This window comes from Psittacula echo, assembly GCF_963264785.1.
Source record: "Psittacula echo genome assembly, chromosome: 1".
NCBI classification, from domain to species: Eukaryota; Metazoa; Chordata; class Aves; order Psittaciformes; family Psittacidae; genus Psittacula; species Psittacula echo.
Genome location: NC_137735.1, coordinates 28,048,652 through 28,070,606, shown reverse-complemented (window position 1 = coordinate 28,070,606; position 21,955 = coordinate 28,048,652). Strand labels below are relative to the sequence as shown.

General features: G+C 37.4%; 1 protein-coding gene across 1 annotated transcript in view; it reads left to right on the top strand.

Annotated features, from left to right (window-relative positions):
- The window catches only part of GABRA2 (gamma-aminobutyric acid type A receptor subunit alpha2), a gene marked incomplete at its 3' end in the record, with an annotated part of 64,299 nt that overhangs the window by 9,803 nt on the left and 32,541 nt on the right, over positions 1-21,955 (top strand). The window contains exon 3 of the mRNA XM_080612907.1: positions 17,654-17,721. Within this exon, the coding sequence (XP_080469033.1) occupies positions 17,654-17,721 (68 nt within the window). The remainder of the gene's footprint in view (positions 1-17,653; positions 17,722-21,955) is intronic.

Genomic DNA, 21,955 nt, shown 5'->3' with positions numbered 1-21,955 from the left:
TTTCTATAGGAGAAACACAGAAATTTATGTTTCAAATATGTCTTTAATAATGTATACCAAAAAAAGAGTCATAACTAAAGAACGTAAGAAGGAAGCTATAGAGATCTCAATTGTACAATCACCTAAATATATTAAGAAAGTTTTGGTGAAGGAAATGCTTCATCCGTGGCAGCATTCAAGGCCAGGTTGGACAGAGCCTTGGGTGATATGGTCTAGTGTGAGGTGTCCCTGCCCATTGCAGGGGAGTTGGAACTTTATGATCTTAATTTCCTTTCCAACCCTAACTACTCTATGATTCTATGAAGAACTATTAAACCAGCAGTTAATAAAAGCATTAATGCTCTTTGAATTCTTAGGTTTAGATATATTAGACAATATTTGGAATACACTGTCCTTCACAGAGTTGGAAAAATAGACCTTAGGAGTATTTTGATTTAAAGAAAATGGTAGTTACAGCATACTGTGATATGAGTAGGCATCACTGTTTTAGTGATGTTATTTCTGCTTATGTGACAGCAACCAATATTTAAGTAAATAATCATAGAACCATAGTATGGTGAGGGTTGTAAGGGCTCTTAAAGATCATTTGTTTCCACCCCCCATGCCAAGGGCAGGGACACCTTCTACTAGACCAGGTTGCTCGAAGTCCTGTCCAATAATGAATCACTTACTTTCAAGACACTTCATTTTCAAGTTTTGACATTTTATTTTTAATGGAAACTAAAACCTTGTGATTAAGTAGACATGCAGAACTCCTTCAGCTTCTTTGTGTTGAAAGGTTTGGGTTTTTTTTAAACTGAGTTCTTGCGGCCTGTACTGGCAAATATGTATTTACTTCCTGTATTTTAGCACCTCATAAATGAAAACTGCTGTAAGACACACCTCTTACTATGTATTTTATACTGCATAGCACGACAGGCTTCTATGCCATTCAAGGTCTGATTGTGGTGGAGATGATGTAACAATACTATCTTTTTTATGAGATATAATCTAAAATGATAAAATAATGAAGAAATATTACTTTTTTTTCCCTCCTCCTTAGCTGTAGTAGGCAGGGTCATAACTAAGGCAAATGGTGGTGATTTTCAACACAGTTGCAGATGTAATGGTTGCTCAGTGGTGGAACTTCTGTGGAGACACTCAAAATTTGACAGAATTTTGGGCAACCTGATCTGCCTTCAGAGTTGGCTCTGCTTTGGACTTTCCAAAAGTGCTTTTTAAACTTAATTATTATAAAATTTCATAAATTACAACCAGTAAGACATTGAAAATAGCTGAAGTTTTCCATTTTAATTGGCAAGTGTGAAAAAAAAATAATTTAGAATGTCAGTTCTGGAAGACACAGATGAATAAATATACCTGTGTAGATGAAAGGTTTAGACTGCCTATGGACAGCAGAATGCACAATGTTATGCAACTCCTGAGTATATTATTCATAAACAATCCACTGTCACGAATAGAAGAGTTAGGGTAAATGGGAAGGATTTGGAAAAACATAGAAGACTTAAGCTTTTTTTCTGGTGTTCACCTTGGATTTTCTAACATTAAGCAAAACTGGGGACTTGACTAATGAAGTGACTCTAGCCACATTTTTCCCACGGTCACCATAACCTGGAGTTCTGAAAAGGATTAAATATGGGAAAAGACAGTATTTTAAAGGAGGGGCACTGTACTTCGTGGAATCATTCTCAGTTTACTTTGTCACCACTGGACAGGGTACAGGGAACTGGAAAGCTGAACAGCGCTATATCCTAGAGCTCAACACCTCCTCAGGAAGCACCCAGGAGCCTCTAAACCCTGCCTTTCTTAAGTGTCCTGATGGAGGTGTTAATTTTTGTTCTGTTTTCATGTCTTTTCCCTTTCTAAATACCTATTTCATATGTTCTAGAAAATACCCAACTCTCTTACTTGACAAAAATGTAATTAATTTATTTTACTCCATCTAGACACAGCTTTCTGCAAATACCGTGCCATGTAGATGCAGCTGTAGAAAGCAAAGATCCTTCTCTACCCACAGACTGTATGGCGTTCCTTTTGTGGCAGTGTGATTTGATTGGTGGTGTTGAGTGGTTTGAGATAGATCTGTTGCTTCTGGCAGTATTCCTGACTATATATTCCTGCTTCTTTATTCTTGCAGTACCACCGTTTTGTGACCTTTCTTAACAATAACCTTTTCAATGCACAATCTAGTGCATCTGATGTTTAGAATTAGTGGTGTGTGGAGAGAGGTATTTCATCAACAAGGATCATGCAGAAGGACATTGTAATTGCCTGTACATTAAAAATGCATCTGCTTTGTCTTTTACAGTATTTTGGTCTCTATTAATTGTTGATGCTGGCAGCTCATATTAGTGGCTGCTATTAGTATCTGACAGTAGCTTCCAAAGACTCCCAAGAAACAGACATGAAGTAAAACATAACACTGTTTTCAGCAAACTAGCATTAGGATACTACAAGCCACAGCAAAAAAAAAAAAAAAACAAAAAAAACCACTCTGAGCAAGGAACAGGGGAAAGGGCAGACCAAAGAGAAGAAGAGTGAAGGAGGGAGATAAAATTGCAATACTGAACATTGGCTACTTTTAAACAACTGGCATATTAAGACAGCTGAATGAGTGTTTTCAAATACCCTTTGGAAACTTGATAGTAAAATAATGTAAACAGTTCTATCGTTATGATATATGCATGTATTTACATTTCTGATGTTAATGTTTTTCAACAATGAGTCATCTGCCTCAAGAAGCAGCTATAGTGGATAACATTTTGTGTTGCTGTACAATTCACCAGCCTGCTAAATTAAAGCATCAGCAGAAGATTTTTGAATTAATACTGTCAAAAGCCTAATAAATTTTGATGATAAAAATTAAAGCACTTTAATACACTGAGATTAATCTTTAAACACATTTTTATAGCTGTTTTTTTCAGACTAACAATCACAAGCGAAAGGAAGTTTTGTTTACTACTGTCATTCTAATAATAGTTTGCATTATAATGCAGAGTATGTCAGCACTAGTTTTCTGAAACTGTCTGTACTTCACTAAAGTATGATTCTGCTAACCTTCTGGAAGTCATGTTGCTGTTTGGGAATCATTTGTGTGATTACTTTGCAGCACATGGCTCTCAATTTACATTCTGTAATTCCATGCCATATGTGAGGGCTATTTAATAATTAGAGCAGTTAACTGTGAAAGCAGTGTAAGTCAATTTCCCTCTTACCTGGGATTATTGTGCCCATCAGAGGACATGAAACACTTTATGAAAGTTGTGTAGCTGCAGTGTGAGGTTGGATTTAGTTGCATCTGACCAAATTCCATTAATTTTTTTTTATGCCCTTATATATTTGGTCCTGCACATGCATTTCTTTGTTGAATCAATAGAGAGCATGCATTATAATCTGTAATTTGGTTGGGAAAAACATGGATTCCCCATATTCCATCTGCTTAATTTGTGTTTTTACAAATTTTTATTTTTATAATTTTATATTTTTTTTGTAATTTTTATTTTTTTTATAATTACAAATTTTTAAATTCAATATCTTGTAATCTTGTAGTGTTGTAACTAATAGACCTGATTGCAATCCAAATTCAGTGCATAGACCACTGATCTTCACTCTGTTCTGACACATACAGTTAGGTAAGAATAAGTTGAAATCTGATCAGTGCTGTAGAACTACGTGTCAATTATATGTACATCATGGCTTTTCTCATAGCAGCAACACTAAAATTTTGTATCTGAGTAAATGCAAAAGGTACATGAGGGTGAAGTAATCGGGACGTATGATCCGCTGTTGGTGATGGAACAGATCCATGTCCCCAAGCCCCAGTACAGTGCTCTGTTTTACAGGTCACATAATTTCTAATACAGATTTGACTTGAGTGGAGAGGTTTATGCAGAATGTAAGTCCACCTGGAAAGATGACTTCTAAATAAGCATTTTTTTGAAACGTCTGTTTTTTTCCTTGGAGTGTTTATAGACTGCTTGCATTTGTGATTTTTCACGTGAATGTAGTTTCCTGGAGTTACCTGTCTGCATTTAACATCTTCTTCTCTTTTAATTTTAAAAGTTGCATCCAGTAGTCTTCTGGCACATTCCCTGCTTTTTCTTTCTTGTATTAATTTTCAATTGTCATATGATAATAGGTTCTTCAGATGACTTCCATCAGGAGACTGGAAGTTATCAGAGCCATCCTTTTCTATTCCCTCAAGCGTATGAGCCTTTTAGCAGGACACTAGAGAGCAGAAAGGGAATGGAGAGGGAAGGAGAGTCTGCATTTGTCTGTAAGAATTGAGAGGGGGGTTGAAAGGGCAGTTCCTGCTCTAAATAAAACAGCCTAATGTTTTAGATAGATACTTCCTTCTGACTGATAGTCTAAAGGCTCCTGTAGATGCCTTTTTATTCTCATTATTTGAAGTAAATTTATGTGTTTTTCAAAATTTAGGGGCTCACTGAATGAGGAATGAAGCCCCTCTGGATGAGAGGAAGCTGAGAAGCAGTTGTAGTGTGCCATATATAAACGAGGAAAACCGGAAGTTTGAGCCTTAGATTCAATGGTGTGTTGGTAAACGTCCTCTACCATACTGAGAGCATGCTATAGCACTTCATGCACTGTCCTTATCAGTGTCCGTAGTATTAACTGAATACCAGTGAACTTCTTTCTCCTAGGTCTTTAAATGTTAACTTGGTACTGCATTACTTTATGCAGTTTCTGAACAAAAGCGGAGATATTTTCCTCGTGGAAAAATAAATAAATAAATAAATATGAGAAGGGAGAAGTATAAATGCCTGTTGTTTGAGATAACGGAATGGTTACATCCGTAATAATCCCTTCCCATCTGCTGGGTGCTAAAAGCTCTCAGAATTCTTTATTTTTTTAAAAGGCATTTTGTATTTAGTTGCCTATTAAAAAATGAACAGATAATCTTTTTGTTACTGCATAATATGCTATTTTTAAAGTAACCAGTTGTTTTAAAATAATATTCTGTGGTAGATGCTGTCTGCTTTTTTACAAAGCCTTAGTATCTGGTTAGAAGAATATGCACTTTAAGAAACTGTGTTCCAATTAAACCCATATTTGGCATTGCTTCAAAGAAGAAACCACACCTGTTCTTTATTTTTAACTTGTTAAAACCCCCCACAAACCTGTTAATTTAATATTAAAAGCAGATTCTTGTCTCAAATATATAGCTTTTCCACATATAGCAGCTTGATGGGTTCTGAATGTTCCTGTGATGCTCCCATGAACAGCCAGAGGGGAATTCTCTTGTCACAGGCAACCATAAAAGACAAATTTGAGGCTGCTTAATCTAAGCCCTAGGAGTATCCTGGGAATATGTTTTAGAGGAGATTCTGGGAAACACTGCTGTCTGTAAAGTAGCTTGGAGACATTCAAGTGACTCAGCTGTGGGACTTTTTGAGTGTTACAGTACACTTCTTGTAGGTGCATTACACAGCCTTAGTCTAAGACCTTGTTTTTTTATTATTAACTAGATGACAGAAGAGTAACTGACAACTCTGGAACCTGTTAAAATGGGATTTAAAAAAAGATTGCCCCCTTACTGTCCATGTTACTATTTTTGCTCATTTGGGGGGTACTTGTTCAATTGAAGTATTAATATGATTCTCTGTTGGTTCAAGCCATGAACTCGTGGTTTGTCAGGGCTCCTGTTTAGTAAGAAGCTTATTATCCATGACCAGCCCACAGGTTGTCTTGCCAAACAAAAAGATGTTAAGAGTAAAAAAAACCCAGGTAGCTTGGCAGCCAGTCTGATTTGTGCTGTACCTGAAACACTGTACCTCTATTCCTTCTTTCTCTGCATTTCAGCAACTGTGGGCGTCAGGGAAGTGTAAAGAAAAAGTATGCTTAACTGTTCTTATTCGCCCTGGGTATTTGGAGTGTTAACATACACACAGCCTCCTGCTGATTTTAGTAAATCCATGCTAGCTTTTTTTGAGACTATTAGGGCAATCTGGATAAACATTAATTTCGTATACCTCATAGTTATTTCACCTGGCTTAAACTAAGAAATGCTGGCCGGTTGATAGAAGGATTAGAATGCTGTCTGGTTTTTTTAACAGTGTCACAATCTCCTGAATGCTATTACAGAATTTCATAAAGTGTTACCTATTAAAAATATATTTGAGGCTCCTGCTTCAAAAAATGTATTGAGTGCCCACTAATACATACCTCTATTAAATAAAGGCACTACCTTTTTCTGCCGTTGGTTCCTGTCATGCTTGAATGCAAAGTACAAGGCTAGCAAAAGATAAAAGAACTATAGCTCCATTTTTAATGACTCTACAATCCTGGACTGTAGTAACCAGGCACTATACATGGACAGTAAAATAAATCCATCTGAAAGGATTATAATTTTAAATGCTTTCCTAAATCTGTTGATTTCTAGAGGAACTACATCAGACTTTGGGACTAAGAACATGTGAATTTCATACTTTGCTCTGTTAGCATCAAGCCTTGGAAAGATGCTGACCTTGGTGACAGTGAATGTTTGCCACAGAACAAGCAAGACTGCTCTTCCCAGGTCATCATCCCAGTCTCTGTCAGCTCCAAGGTGACAACGCTTTTTGCCATGGCTGACCACAGAGAAAGGTGTTCTCCAAAGGCTTCCTCTGACATTTGCCATCACCAGGGGAAACCGTTTTCACTGACCTCAGTGGGTTCTGGTGTGCTACCCAGATCTTCATTAAATAATTAGCAAGTGTAATAAGGACTGCGACAGTGCCTGATTCAGCTTAGAAAAAGTAGTGTTTAGTCAGAGGGTGAAATCCTGTATGTATTATGTGTGCATTCCTTGGTCATTCCAGCTTGAGTTCTGCAGCCATTTCACATGTCTTTGGTGAGGAACGGCTTTGACTTCTGATATTCTTCCAGGGAATTATGAGAATTTCTTTTTTTTTAATGTCTGGAATATGGGAAGGCACTGGAGAAGAACTGCCTTTCATAACCTGTACTTTCACCTGCAAGTTGACATGTTACCAGCCTAAGCCAAAGTGGCTCCTGAGATCAAACTTGAAGAAAACCTAGGCTCCGTGATCTTGGTTAAAAAAGAGCCTGGGCCTGTGTAAGAAGAGATAAACAAGCAAATAAGCTAGCTACTAAAATCAAGTCAGTCAAGAGCCACTGTGCAATAAAGGCCTATCTTAAGCAGCTCAGACTTGGCCACTTCATCACCGTAAAGACAAACTAGAAGCTGCTGCTTTTTAAGAATGATACTGCTGTTATGGGGACATGTGTTTTGGAGTGCAGGAGGGGCTGGCAGAGTAAGCATATCAAATGGGATGATTTATAAATGCTGTGACTTGGAATAAAACACGGATTAAACCAGAAATTAACGTAGAAGAGTAATGCAGCAGAATTTTACATGGTCTTGCATGGCTCTTTAAGTACCAAGGTCATAAAATTCAAACATTAAAAGAAAAGAAAAGAGAGAAACTCTGAATATAAATTTCTAAATCTGGAATATTTTGGGGAATTGTTCTACCTTATGTGCATGTTATGATTTCCTTTCTAATAGCACAAGTGTGTAAGCAGATTAGATGGAAATACAGTTGCATGGGAATAATAACTTCGCCATCCCTACTTATGTGATGGCACTGATTCAGGTTGGTCGAAATAATTGCTGCTCCACTTGATCAAAGACTGCTCCCTTCCATTTCTAGACTTGAGTGCTCATTCTTTGTCTTCCTCTGTCACATTCTTTAGGCAGTGCTGGGTCAGTCTGATTCATTTTAGCTTTATCATGCTCATCCAGTTGGTCTAAACAGTGCAGCAGTCCCATTTGTTACTCAGCCTGGTTATTATACACAACCTCTTTGCATCTTGATGGAAGCTGTAGCGTCTAGAGGGATAAGGTTTAATGCTGATGTTTTATTTTTCATTTGAATGCCATGCAGTTTTGGTTTGCTGCCAAATGCATTGTGTTAGCTAAGTTCATTTAGCTTCAACCTTTTAAGTAACCCATCTCAGCAGGATCACTTCCAGCCAAACTCAACTATGTTTTCACTTTCATGTTCCTACTGAACATTTTGTGCAACTCCAACTTAAGTTTGTTGTTTATTTTAGAGCTGAATGCTTTTTAATTACTTTCTTTTTTTTTTTCCTTTTTTTTTTTTTTTTTTTCTTGTGGATCTGAACCCGTGTCTCCCACTTTCCAGCTCTGTTAACTAGACACAGGGCTTTGGATAATCTGGTAGAGTGGTTTCTTCCACTGGAGATATTTTACTTTTTATAAAAGATCTACATATGTGTCAGAACACGGAGTGAGACCTATTTTTTGTACTGCTGGATGTAGAGCCATTCACAGTCTGGGTAGTCAGCCCCATACAGACTTAAGGCTTAGGTCTGGCAGTGCTTACATCTCCTGGAACCCAGGTGTTGTGCAATTAATTGCTTCAAACAGTCTGGTCTCCTTTGTAAAACATGGGAAAAGCTAGGGGTCTTGGCACACCTCAGAAATGGTGTGGGCATAGCCTTAATGGTCTGCAAAAGCAGTTCACAAAGTCAGTAAACTGAGTGCGAATCTTGTCAACTAATTAAAAAATGCTGCAGGGAGATATGCAGCTGAAGCCTTTTCTTACCAGCACAGGTGAAACATCCAAGCTTGGGTGAGAAAACATAACCAGTCTCCACTTCATTTGTCCACAGTGGTGTGCTTTCTCTAGAGCTCATGCCATTCCTCCTTTCCTGAAAAGAGCCATGAGTGCAGCTGATAGCCTGGGATGACGGAAACTTGTGAGAGAGCAACTATTGTCAAGTGCATGCTCTGATTTAAAGCAGAAATATGAACTCAGGTTACTGTGTGTCAGAGTCTTTCCTGACCACAAAGGTGAATTTTGTAAGGGCATGCTTCATCAGTCTTTGAAAGGAATTGTTCTGCTTTGTGTAAATAATTAGATATTGAGTAGAGACTTCAATTTATGCCTGCTACATCCCATGAGTACTGCTAGGCTGTGGAATCAGTCTCTTGCTTGATTTCTTGCTTTCTCTCTCAAAGTCTTTCTGGCACAGTAAATTTGTAATTATTTATAGTTTGAAGAACTCATTGGGATTTGGTTGAGAGCCAGTTCTTTAAGCTGCTTGGCAGCATTAGGGTATTTTTTCTCTTAAGGTAGAAATAAAAGCAGCCAGGGAATTTTAGGTACTGATACTGTTAGGAATTTGGAAGTAAAGGAGGATTCAGATATCGTGCAAAATGGAGCCATTATGATCTGGACAACAGTGACATTCAGATTAACTTTTATCGATTTAAGTGGAAACTTGGAGCCTGAATAACTTTTTGGAGCTTGTCCAATATACTTAAAGAGATAATTGGGCACCAAAATCAGTCTGTAGCCCTATCCTTGAGTGACTTTCTCACCTGTGGAGGAAGCCTATAATAAAACTGCACCTCAAATGTCACTTGTATCCAAGGCACTTAATTTATAGGATCCTTTGGAAATGTGTTTGGTTTTGTTACCTGAAGTAATAGGATTTGTAAATTAAAGGTTTCTTGGTAGAGAAGAAAAAGTATCAAAGATAGTGTGTATGTGCACTGCACTCTTTTGAGTGAGAATTAAACCCTAAGTCTGTCATATAGATGTGAAAATTATCTTAGTAACGTGTAACTGTATCACTCGGCACAGAGAGAACATTTTAATTTTCTGTTCACTAGCTGGAAATAGTGCTTTTACAGGTTGCACCTGTCTTTTAAATACATGACAAATCTCAGTATTCACCCTACTGTGGAGATGTATCATGTTATCTGAGTTGCAGGTATGACTAAATTTCATTCTGTGCACATTTTGTGGGTGACCTACACCTATAAAAGGTGTTAGCTCAGCTAAAAACGTATCTGACAATGTTTTCGCATGTTGTTTTTTTTGCTACAGAACAAAACTATGTTGACAGTTAAGCTAGGTTAATGTGTGGTTTTTTGATGGTCAGAAACTCTCTGAAGGTACACATACTTTTAACTGGATTTTTGTATTACAGTAAATTCTTCCTCAAGTTTAGATTTTCTTCATATTTCAGGCCAGCTATTCAGTTAAATTCTGGAAAAATAAATACTACTTTTCTTAACTAAAATTCCAATTCGAGAATGGGCTTATATTCAGAACCAGGTATTTAGTTAATCTAAATGACATAATGGTATTTATTTCAAGAGTATGGTATTGCTTTTCAGGGTTGCCCACCTTCATGACTTCTGTGTAAGCCTTTGGGAGGGACTTTTATAGTCTTTGCATGGAGCTATTTAGTATGTGGTGTTACGTCTGTGATTAGATGTAAGATATTGATAGGGGAATCAGTTGGGGTCTGTTAGCCTCCTGGCTTTCAATTCCTCTGTCTTCCTCCAGAATATTTTCTCCAGAATATATTCTTGTTTCAGTCAACACTATGAGAAGTCAAGTACAGCGCCTGATTCAGGTCACATTTACACCAAAATGAATCAAGAGCGCAACTGTTTGCAGTAACACAACTATTACTATGTCTTACTGGTAAGCTTACTCTACATATCCTTCATTAAAGATGGAGATTTGAAAGAGAAGTCTACTTATGATTGATATTAAGAAATTGTCTTGCTGATAGTTTGAGGATAGAGAGGCTACTGGAAGTAAAGTGCTGATGTCAAGGAGGGAAATGAGTTTGTTTCTTCTCACAGCTGGCTTAAATTTACAAATTGGAAGTGTATTGTATAGGCACATATGGCTGGATAATGAATGAAAATGATGAGTTGTTGGACAGATAAAACTGTCACATAAAGCACCAAAGCCAAGTATAAAGAAGAATTGGCAGAACACTAATTTGAAATATTTGCATTCCTATGGATTTTGCTGTTCTTGCAGCTTCACATTACATGACTTCCTCTGACCCCCATTCCCTGGCAGCCAGAGTGTCTGAAGCTGTCAACAAACATGCTAAGGAGCTTGTCAGATAAGGACAGCATGTTGAGTTGGAGCAGCGTTTGATGGATTAAGACCCTGGCTGTTTCACCTGTGCAATTTGTGACTTGTATTATGAATGACAATTTAAAAGCCTTTGGGCAATGTTGCCAAGCATGCCCTTGGAGACCATATTGCAATGTCAGAACAATGTCAATTCCAGTTAAATAATTTTTTACAGCAAAATAATTAAAGTAACATCAAGTTTTTGACAGCATTCCCACAAAACCTCAGAAATCCTTAGTTAAGGCTCCCATAGCACTGCGACTTGACCTTTTTTATTTTTTGTTGACATAATTAAAGAGCAGTAGTTTATTTTAAACTTTTTTTTTTTTTTTCATGGTGTGGCAGCCCTTCAGTTACAGCTTCCAGTGTTCTCCTGGCTAATAATGACTTCACATTTAAAATGATGTTTGTAAGAAATTGAACTCTGTATGTATTTTTTAAAAGCTCTGTCCCACCAAGCATGCTTCTGGTGGTTTTGGTTTACCTCAAACAGGATTTTTTTTTTTTGTTTTGTTTTGTTTTTTTTTAGCTGCCCAAACCCTGCATTTATAGTTTTATTGACTGAAAATTCAAGTGAAAAAAAAGTTGAACCCAATTTGCTAGCCTGTTTTCTTGTGAAAATAACTTTGACACATTAATGGATAATACAGCTAGCTTCTTGCAAATGAACATCTGGAACCTTGCTGATGGTCAACTCTGAAAACTCTCAATAATCACATTCCTTTCTTCTCTTCTTTTAAATATACCTGGAACAAGCCATCCATCTTTTGTCACTACTCTCTGTGAAGAAAGGATTGTCAATTATTTTGGTCAGAAGAGAGGAGGAATGAGCAAAACACAGTCATTCTGGAATCTGAGAAATATTTGGAAAATTTATTTCAAGAAAGAAAATCCTTCCTCAGAGTTCTTCAGGAAAAGGAGAGCTCTCAGGTGTCCCCAACCTTGCACGTTGAACCCAGGACAGGACCCCACATTGTAGACACTGAAACTGCTTCAGAGGTGCAGGTACCTGAGAAGAGACATTTGAAAGAAAGCAGGAGTTTTGAAAACTGCCTGGCAGACAGCATTCCAACAGAACTGATTCAAAATCGAATTGCCTTTATGGAAATTTCCAATTTTGACAAATTGGTAGATGATGACGAGGAACCTTTTCATCTGACTTCTCTGATCACCTGCATCTTACTTAACCTGTGATTGATTCAGACTTCAGCCATCTCAAATTCTCTGCCAGGCAGCCTGCATCAGCTGAGCCAGCTCTCCTACTGAGGAACGAGTACCATCAGGACTTCAGGCCACCAAAATGGGTATCCTGGCAGAAGTGTTGGCATAATGGAATGGGAAAAGGCACAAATACCAATTCTAACTAAGTTCTGAACTCCTAATTTTTGGTTAGTCAATGATGTTAACGTTTTCAAGTGTGGATACTTAACGTTGGACAGCTGTAGTCAGATTTGGTAAACACCCCTACTCCGTATTACTTACACTTCTTTAAGTCCTTCTACCTCAGCTTCTCAAATACAGAAAAATGAAAATAATAAAATTATTATCTTCAGAGAGAGGTTATTATAATTAATGTTTGTAAAATCTTAAATGTCATTAAAGCACACCAGCTGGACACCCAGCGGGACCTGGACAGGCTGGAGAGTTGGGCAGGGAGAAACTTGATGAAATATAACAAGGGAAAGTGTAGAGTCCTGCATCTGGGCAGGAACAACCCCAGGTTCCAGTATAGGTTGGGGAACGACCTGTTAGAGAGTAGTGTAGGGGAGAGGGACCTGGGGGTCCTAGTGGACAGCAGGATGACCATGAGCCAACACTGTGCCCTTGTGGCCAGGAAGGCCAATGGCATCCTGGGGTGTATTAGAAGGGGGGTGGTCAGTAGGTCGAGAGAGGTCCTCCTTCCCCTCTACTCGGCCCTGGTGAGACCGCATCTGGAATATTGTGTCCAGTTCTGGGCCCCTCAGTTCAAGAAGGACAGGGACCTGCTGGAGAGAGTCCAGCGCAGGGCGACTAAGATGATTAAGGGAGTGGAGCATCTCCCTTATGAGGAAAGGCTGAGGGAGCTGGGTCTCTATAGTTTGGAGAAGAGGAGACTGCGGGGGGACCTTATTAGTGTATATAAATATATAAAGGGGGAGTGTCATGAGGATGGAGCCAGGCTCTTCTCAATGGCAAACTATGATAAGACAAGGGGTAATGGGTATAAACTGGAACACAAGAGGTTCCACTTAAACTTGAGAAGAAACTTCTTCTCAGTGAGGGTGACAGAACACTGGAACGGGCTGCCCAGGGAGGTTGTGGAGTCTCCTTCTTTGGAGACATTCAAAACCCGCCTGGACACATTCCTGTGTAACCTTATCTAGGTGTTCCTGCTCTGGCAGGGGGATTGGACTAGATGATCTCTTGAGGTCCCTTCCAATCTCTAACATACTGTGATACACAGTAAACCTTTCAGCTAAGATAAGGATCTATAAATCTTCTGAAATTTGGTGTATTTATTGTTTTTTCTTACTTTTTGATTTTTATAAATATTGATATGACAGTTGAAGTAAGGAAAAGGAGCCAGAAGAAACCAATGCTTGAGAACCACATGAAACATGATCTTAATTGGTTTTGCTTTTGATACTTCCATGGGGTGTTTTTCTTCCTCTCTTTATTCCTAGCTTTCCTGACTTTTTTTTAGTCATTTTACCTTTGGCTTCCATATTCTGAGAAATTGGCCTAAACTAAGTCAGCTAAGGCTTCTCTTTTAACATTTTTGACCAAGGCAAGTTAGAAATGGTGCTATAATAGTATTTCTTGAATTTCAGAACATTTCATGTGATGATTGCATCTACATGTCATCTTCAAGATTTTTTCCCCTAAAAGAAGCATCAGAAATAGAAAGTATATCCTTACCCTTTCCTGTTCGTATTTGTTTAACCTTCAAAGGCAGTGATTCAAAATAACTTAAAAGCTCGCAAATATAAATGATTCAGCCCCCACTCATCCCAACAGAGGGTTCTTTAGAAACTAGACATTTTCCAAAAGCACTAGGCTTTCATTGATATAAGCTGTTTTGAAAGTCAGGCCTTTTAGATACATGTTTACATGTCAATTGAAGAAAAAGATTTTTATAATTCAAGTGGAAAAGAGCTTGTCCTTAATTTTCCTCAGAAGAACAGACTCTAGATTGTTCATGAACACATGCTGCATTGAACATTTTTTAGCCGAGTACATTCTTTTGGCTTTTCCACAAGTACTGATTATCCAGAACTGTTTGAATCTCCAGTGGGTTAAGTGTGATAACTTGTGTTGTTCTTGACAGGAAGTGAGTTATAAAAAGACTGTAACTGTGGTGCCTGCTGGGTGAATTCTGATTAGAGAGTCCATCTAAAACTCTTCTTTGTGCCACTGAATTGTTTTCAGTGAGTTACTAGAGGGGCAAAGCAGTATGTTTTAATACAGACTTTGACAGGCATGTATTCTTTCAAAGCAGTAACTACAATATTTGTTGTAAAAAAGGAGGATTGATTTTTTTCTTTTCATAGACACTGATTCTGAAACCTTGGGTTCAAATCTGTAATTCAGAGCAATCTTTATAGTAACACTAAGTAAAGTAACAAAGAAGAAAAGTGTACAAGGCTTAGACTGCTAACACTAACAGATGGTAACAGGAATAATTCAAAATTTATTACATTTCAGCTTCTTTTGTCTTTAAAGACCAGTTTCTTTTTATGTAGGGTATTAATAGAAGCTTATAAAATATGCAGCATTTTGAGAGCAAATAGGAGGCAGAAATAAAAATCTGCCAGTTCATTGCTTATGTACTTTTCTCTTAATTTTTTTTTTCACTGCCTTCCTTTGTTCTCTTATCCTTCTTTTTTCTTCAGTCTTATAATTTCTTGTAACTTTTCAGCTTCTCTTATTCTTTCATGCCCTTTTGCAAGACATTCTGTCTGCTCCCTTCACTGTGCCGTGGCGTGGCTCTTGCCTGAGAAGTAGCCTGGTGGAGTGGCAGCTGTCAAAATGAGCCCTCAACTTGGGGGAGAGCAACAGGTTTCATTGAAAGTCACTGCTATCACCATTCCCTGGAGCTACACTGGTTTAAGGCAGTTTTGGCAAAAAAAAAAATAAAAAATAGATGAAGGTGCATGATTACTTTGCATCCATTCCCATTCTTGAGGCTATCAGGGATGAATTTTCCCCAGGACTTTTTATATACATTGAAGGGTTTATCTTAATTATATCATCCTTAAATGAAGCTCTTGCAGCTGAGGATCTGTGGATAGCAAGCCTCCTCTTATTCCCATCCATATCCTTTCCAATACCCAAGTCATGATCCTTCACTCCAAGGATTTGAAGTGATTAATGTACACCACCAAGGGGAATCTACAGACTGTTGTAATATCATTCAGTAGTATATAGTGTTCAGTTTGTTTGTTTTCATCTCTGTCTTCTCTGCTCATTTCTGATGGGAGAATGGATCTTGAAACATGTAGAAATAATAGGATAGAATATGGGATGATTTTTTAATTAAAACTTAAAATAAAAGGCAAGCCTGGAGATTTCATGTCCTGTAGTTTACTATATGCAAATTGCAAAGTCATTCCCATGTGTCAAATAACGTGTCAAATGCAAACAACTGATAGCAGTAGGGTGAAGTTACAAGAGGACCATGCTTCCAACCATTTGAGGGGTGTATGTGCAGGTTAAGGTTTGCCAAGTGACTGTTGCCTACAGTAGAGTTTCATCAGATTATTATTGTTATTTATACCATATAATTGAAATTAGCCTTCATTCCCTGCTGTGGGGATACTTGACTGTCAGTCATATTTTTGTAACAACAGTGTTTTTCATGGAATTGTAATTAAGATTTTGTGTTGTCGTTAATAACACAGGCCAAATTTCACAGTCCCTGCAGCCCTGAAGAGTAGCTCTCCTGTCACTTTTCCATTTCATGTCAGCTGTGCCAGGTATCCATTTGGAGAGAATAATCTCTTTTTTCTGGAAAGTCTCCCACAGGCAATTTCAGTCACTGGTTTTCTGGACTGCACCTGTGGTTTCTATATGATATTTCAGCCAGACCCGTACTTATCCTTGTTGAATACCATAAGAACAGTGCAGACTCAGCTCTTCTTGTTGTCCACTGACTTAAAATTAATGTGCCAAATGTTTGGAGTAGAAATCAACTCAGCTTGTGTATGGATGCTGCATATGGGATTACTGAAGTCTCTATTACAAAATGAAATCTCTCTGGGCATGGAGGGGAAGTGCGATTGTGAACTTTGAGTGACCCATAATAACAGTCAGTCTTTAGTTATTGGCTTAAAAGCAGAAATGATCCTGGAAAAAAGATTTTTTTGGATAGGAGAGGCTTTACGAAGTTTATTCTAATAAGCACATCCAGTTTTGTCTGGAGAAAGAAATTCAAATTTCCTTAAAGTTGAGAGTGCAGGAATGTGCCTCCCACATGCTCCAGAAGGTTTCCCAAAGTACTCGATCACCCCATCTCTGCTTTGGGTGCAGCTGCATCACTTTCAAAATAAACTGCTCTCCGTGCAGCCTCTCACGGAACAGCCTTGCTTTTGCCTGGGGGCTGTTGGAGCATCTACTACCATGGGTGAGCACTTCTGATTTCTCCCAATAGAGGGCAGTGATTAAACTGTTGGCCTCAATACAACGAAAAGAAAAATCTGCCTGTGCCACATATTTGTGAACAGGTGGCTCTTAGGAATATAGAAATTATTAGCTATCAATATTAAATAATTATTAAGTATGGAAATCATGATATAGCAGCAGGATCACTCATATAACAGGCAGCTGTATTTTTAGGAATGGGAAATTCTGGGGTAAGTCAACTTGTAGCTTGTAGCTACTTGTATTCAAATTTTTATTTTCCAGTCACCAGCTGGCTTGAAGGTAGAGAATTCCTTGTGTTAACTGTCTTGAATGCAGACAGTAGTTGGCAACTGCTGTAAGAAATTTCCTGTGAGTGTGTTCTATCCCTCTTAGTGAATATCATTCCATTCTGAGCCTAATTGAAAACTGCAGATAGAAAACTCAGCAATTATTTGTCCTTCAGTACAATATATAATATTCCGATTTCATGGCTGTCTGACTACAATGATTAGGAAGAACATTTTCTTGCAGTATTTACAGTACCACAGCAATGTATCAGGAGCATTGTGTATCAAGAGAAGGAACTATTATGTTAAAATACGTGCCACTTAAAAACATACCTAATTAAAAAGTAGGATGCTGTTGAATGTTACATTTGGTGTAGTCAATAATTGCTTTGTAAGCCTTTTCATGTCTTTGGCTTTGAAAAAGCTATTCAGGATGAACAAAACAGCCTTGAACTAGAAAGTCTGTAGTGGGAATGATCTGCAACAACAGAGAGCACCTCTGCAACAAAGGCATTTCATGTTTAGAACTGTACTACTGTATTAAGTCTGAAGCACTGTGGTTATTTTTTCTGGAGAAATGTGAAATATGTGTTTAGTTCCTGATGGTTGTGTAGTCCTTTAACTGAAACAAACTACTCAGTGGGACAAACTCTCATTTGGTAATCTCTGTGGAAGTGGGGTAGAGACCCTCAGTACTTACAACAGGATATTGGTTAGGAGAAGTAAATAAGACAGAAAATTGTTTAAAATGTCCCATAATTTTGCATAGACAGCTTGAAGAAGTACTATAAATTTAATATGTTTGCTTGTTTTTTCTTTTTATATCAGATAGTATTACTGAAGTCTTCACTAACATCTATGTGACCAGTTTTGGACCAGTTTCAGATACTGATATGGTGAGTTTCTGAATCTTTTTCCACATATGTTAAATGATGTAAGATATATACTGTTAACTTCATTTAAACTTGTATTCTACTTTTACTTACTGTGCACGTGTTGCGAATAATTTCTCTGAAGTCAGGAAGTGCCAAATCCCAGTAGTTCTAGAGATGGAATTTGGTCTTCATGATAAGTACCTTGTGTTAGCTGTTTATTTTGGACTGGTGAATCTTCTGGTTGACCCCACTGACTATACTTTCACTTAAATTCTGGAGCAATCTTGAGATGAGTGAACTGGATTCCTCTTGGATGAAACTAGAGCAGAAGGCGAACTGTAGAAGCACACTTAATGTTGCCATCAGAGTGAGGGATCTGACTGGACTCAGTTTAAACTGAACTTCTAGAAAGATGTGGCTTGGGAACTGGGTCACCAGCATGTTTGTATTATTCTATAGACCTGTCCTTTATAATTAGCACAACTTAAAGGAAGTCAGTGACATTAAATAAAGACAGAAACTGTCAGAATACTGCTCTGGATTACAGTTATTCATGAAAGCAGAAAAAACTCTCAGAGCTCTTCTGTAGTCTTACTGCAAATTGTAGACAGATTAGAGAGAACGTGTCACACCAGAGAGAAAGATCTTCATGGATATAACATCTCTAAAATGAAAGAAGGGAAGGACAATCTGAGAGTTACTTTAGCTGCTCTTGCCATTTCTGCAAGAAATTATGTCCTACTTGAAATTATTTTTTTAAGTGCTTTCAATGTTCATGATTATATATGAGATATATAAAATGCTACTTATGTTTATCTATAGGTATTAAAAATTGGGTAATTATAAAAATGGACAAATATGGAAACTTTCAGATTACACATAATACAAACCAGGAAACATCTTGATGTTAACAGTTAGGTTGAAACATAACTAAATATTTCATGGTACAGTGTACATTTTAGAAGTTATTTGCCCGCTGACTAACAGGTAGTCATAGCTTTGGAAAATGTATCCTGGAGTTTTGTGTTTGGGTTTTTGTGTGATAGTTTCAGTTTTCAAGATTTGTTTTGATTCTGATGAGTATAATTACTGAGGCGTCATATGAAAAGTCATTTCATAGGATAAATAGACATTTGTGGTTTTTTTTGTCACTATAAATGTTATGGATTCTCTTGTGGTCTTGTTTCGTAATGAAGTAAAGTTTCCAAAATTATTCTTGTTTTATTGCTAATTATAAAAAAACAAGCATCCACAGCTATATACAAAGGTGGTATGAACATCTTGACCTTGTTAGTCTGGTATCTTATGACTTCACAGTGTTCACACTTACAGTATTCCCATGGAATGGAGAGATGATATTAACCCAGTTTTAAAGATCTGGTACTGAGGCACAAGTACTGAGACTTAACCAAGGCTGTGCAAGTCATCTGTTCTTAAATGAGAATTTAATGAAAAGCTCCCCAAGCATAATCCCTGGATCCTGAAACACTTTTGGTATCAGTGTGTAAATGTGTTGAGAACTCTGGGTGTTCATTTGCACAAACAGATTCTACTGCACAGTAAGGGATCAGGTTGGTTGATGTTACAGCTCTAGCACCTCTGTGCAGGGGTGTTGATCAAAACAGAGTGGCAGCTGTTACTGTAATGGGTAGGTCTGTTTACAGATAAGTAGATAGGTAAGTAAGAGCCATTTAACTTCCAAGTTTCAGGGTTAATTTAGCTTGTTCAGTTGATAATTAAAAAATCATTTTGAAATGTATGAGCAGTCAATTAGAAAATTTCAACATGTGAGTTTGGAAATAATAGCTTCTAGACTATCATATATTCCCTCAGACATGAAGGTGACATTAGGGTTTTTACAATGAATATTTTTCTATTTAGGTATTACATTACTGAATTGATAATGTAAGCTACTATATAGAGGGTTAACTGGTATTTTCTTCTGTAAATGTTGGAAGCTCTGGAATATTCTCATTTTATAAGCTTCCTTCTTAAAAGGCTTGGAAGAATAAGTTTGACCCTTGCCCATGACCTCCTAAATCTCCAGAGGATCCTAAACTGAATTTTGGATCTTTTCAGGTCCCAGCCCTTGAGGTTCTCTCCATTCACGGTATAAATGGGGAGGCCCTCAGTCACATCATGTTTTTAGGCTGGACACTTCTGTTGCCCAAAACTTTCATTGTCATTGCTGCCAGTAGGATTCTTTCTCCTGTCATTTTTCAGATCAACAAATCAGCAGATGGATGACAGTGTCCCTTTGCGTTATCTCTTTGCCAGTTTGCTTTTTTCCCCTTGGTTAGCATCTTGTGAAGAATAACAGTGCTTAGGGGAAAAGTGTGTTGAAAATGTGAAGGGGCTCACTACCATGGGAGATGTTTAATACGTGTTTATAGTGTTGGAGGGGGAGGTGGCACACTGAAAATGATGGGTGGACAGCACAGTTGTCGCATGGCAGTGTCGATTCACAAAGTTGATAAAATGTCATTCTAACCTTTGTTGTTGAATTGATAGCAATTTGCGAGGTTTCTGTTTTCCTCACTAAGTGTAGTAGTTCCCATTAATGACAATACAGTATCATGTGCAGTCTGTGACTCAGTATGATTGCAGGAATCTAGGCTTCTATTCATATTCCCTGTATTTTTCCAGTATCACAATTTTGCCAAAAAAATAATTAAATCCAGGGAAATTTGGTCTTTGATTTTAGGCTGGCTGAAGTTCTCATTGATAAATTTAGGAGGTAAAAGCTGAGGTTGAGTTTTTCTCCAAATGTGTTAAGAGTCAAAAATTTGTTGTGGTTTAATATTTTGGCTAAGTTAAAAAGATGTTACTCTCTGTTCCGCTCTAAAAGTGTCAGCTACCAAATCTATTGACTCTTGGCCAGGATTCTGTAGCAAACTGTCCTTAAAATGAACTGCTGTGACTAAAATATTGGTGTATCTGTATTAGCTGTGTCATAAAAATGATACTGTATGTCAACCACTGCATTTAATGTCAAAGGAAATGCCAGTACACAAGAGGAATTTTCAGCTTCATTTTGCAAACTAATGGGAATCAAGTAAGGCAAACCAAAACATGGGATTAAACAGATTTTGCTTTTAGTTTTCTGTCTTTTTGAGTTGTTATTTCTCTGAAATGTTTAAGTTCAGTATTGTGGTGCTATGCCTCATGGGCTTCCAACCAGATCAGTGATAAAAATTTATTTTGACATTAGCCTTAGAGAAGAGCTGCATTGTTTAGAAAAACAAACAAACTGAAATTTGAACAAAACAATTGAAAAGCTAAGCATATCTGAGTTTCTAAGGAGTTAGAAGAGTAAATGTTGGTTAAAGAGGCTAATTAAAAAAATTGTAATTAACTTTAAATATTTAATATTTGAAATTTCTGAGGTGAAGAATAATTTTAGTTGGGTTATGATTTGTAGGATAACAAGTTGAAAATAATTTATTTAAACATTATAACTAATTATTGTTCTGTTGGGTTTTTTAATTAATTATTTTAAATCTGGTAGAATTATGTCTATTTACATATGCCGATAACTCTGATGTTAGCACTGCAAGCAAGATACTTGACAGCTTATCCTGAGACTTGCTTTCTTTGCAGGGCCTCCTGACACTTAGGATTCTAAAATTTTGTTCTAAAATGTAATAGCATTAAGTGCTGATGTCCTTGATAAAAAAAAAAAAAAAGAGTAATATATTTACTCCTCAAGCAATAGTTATTGCATCGTCCAGTACTGAACATAGGCATTAAAAGCCTCTATATGAGGTCTACTGTGAAGAATGCCTTGCTAAGATTTTGCCAAATTTTGCCTCAGAGCAGTCCTACAACAGGTGGCAGGACCTGAATCAGTTTTTATTGAATATTAAAACTAGCAACCTCTCTAAAAGTTTTGAGTTTCAACTTTCGACCTTAGCTTTTCGTTGTCTTTGGGGAGTTTTGTTTACTGTGGTTACATCTTTGTTTTTCCCTATATATTTCTATGCAAAATTTTTTCCTAGCTTCTTGATGGTAGACCTCTATTTTTTTTACTCTTGAGTCAAGATATGAACATTCTCTGTAGAGACAGCCATACCCAGCTAGTTCATCACTACACACACTTCTGTCTTCTTAGTTTTCAATTAACCTTTCAATGAGTGTTTCTGATATTTCAAATATAGCTAGAACAGAATTTTTTAATGAAGGCTGTAGGTCAAATACAGAAATGACCTAAAGGATTGTTACGGCATCTCTCACTAAAACTGAGGATGGTTCTTTA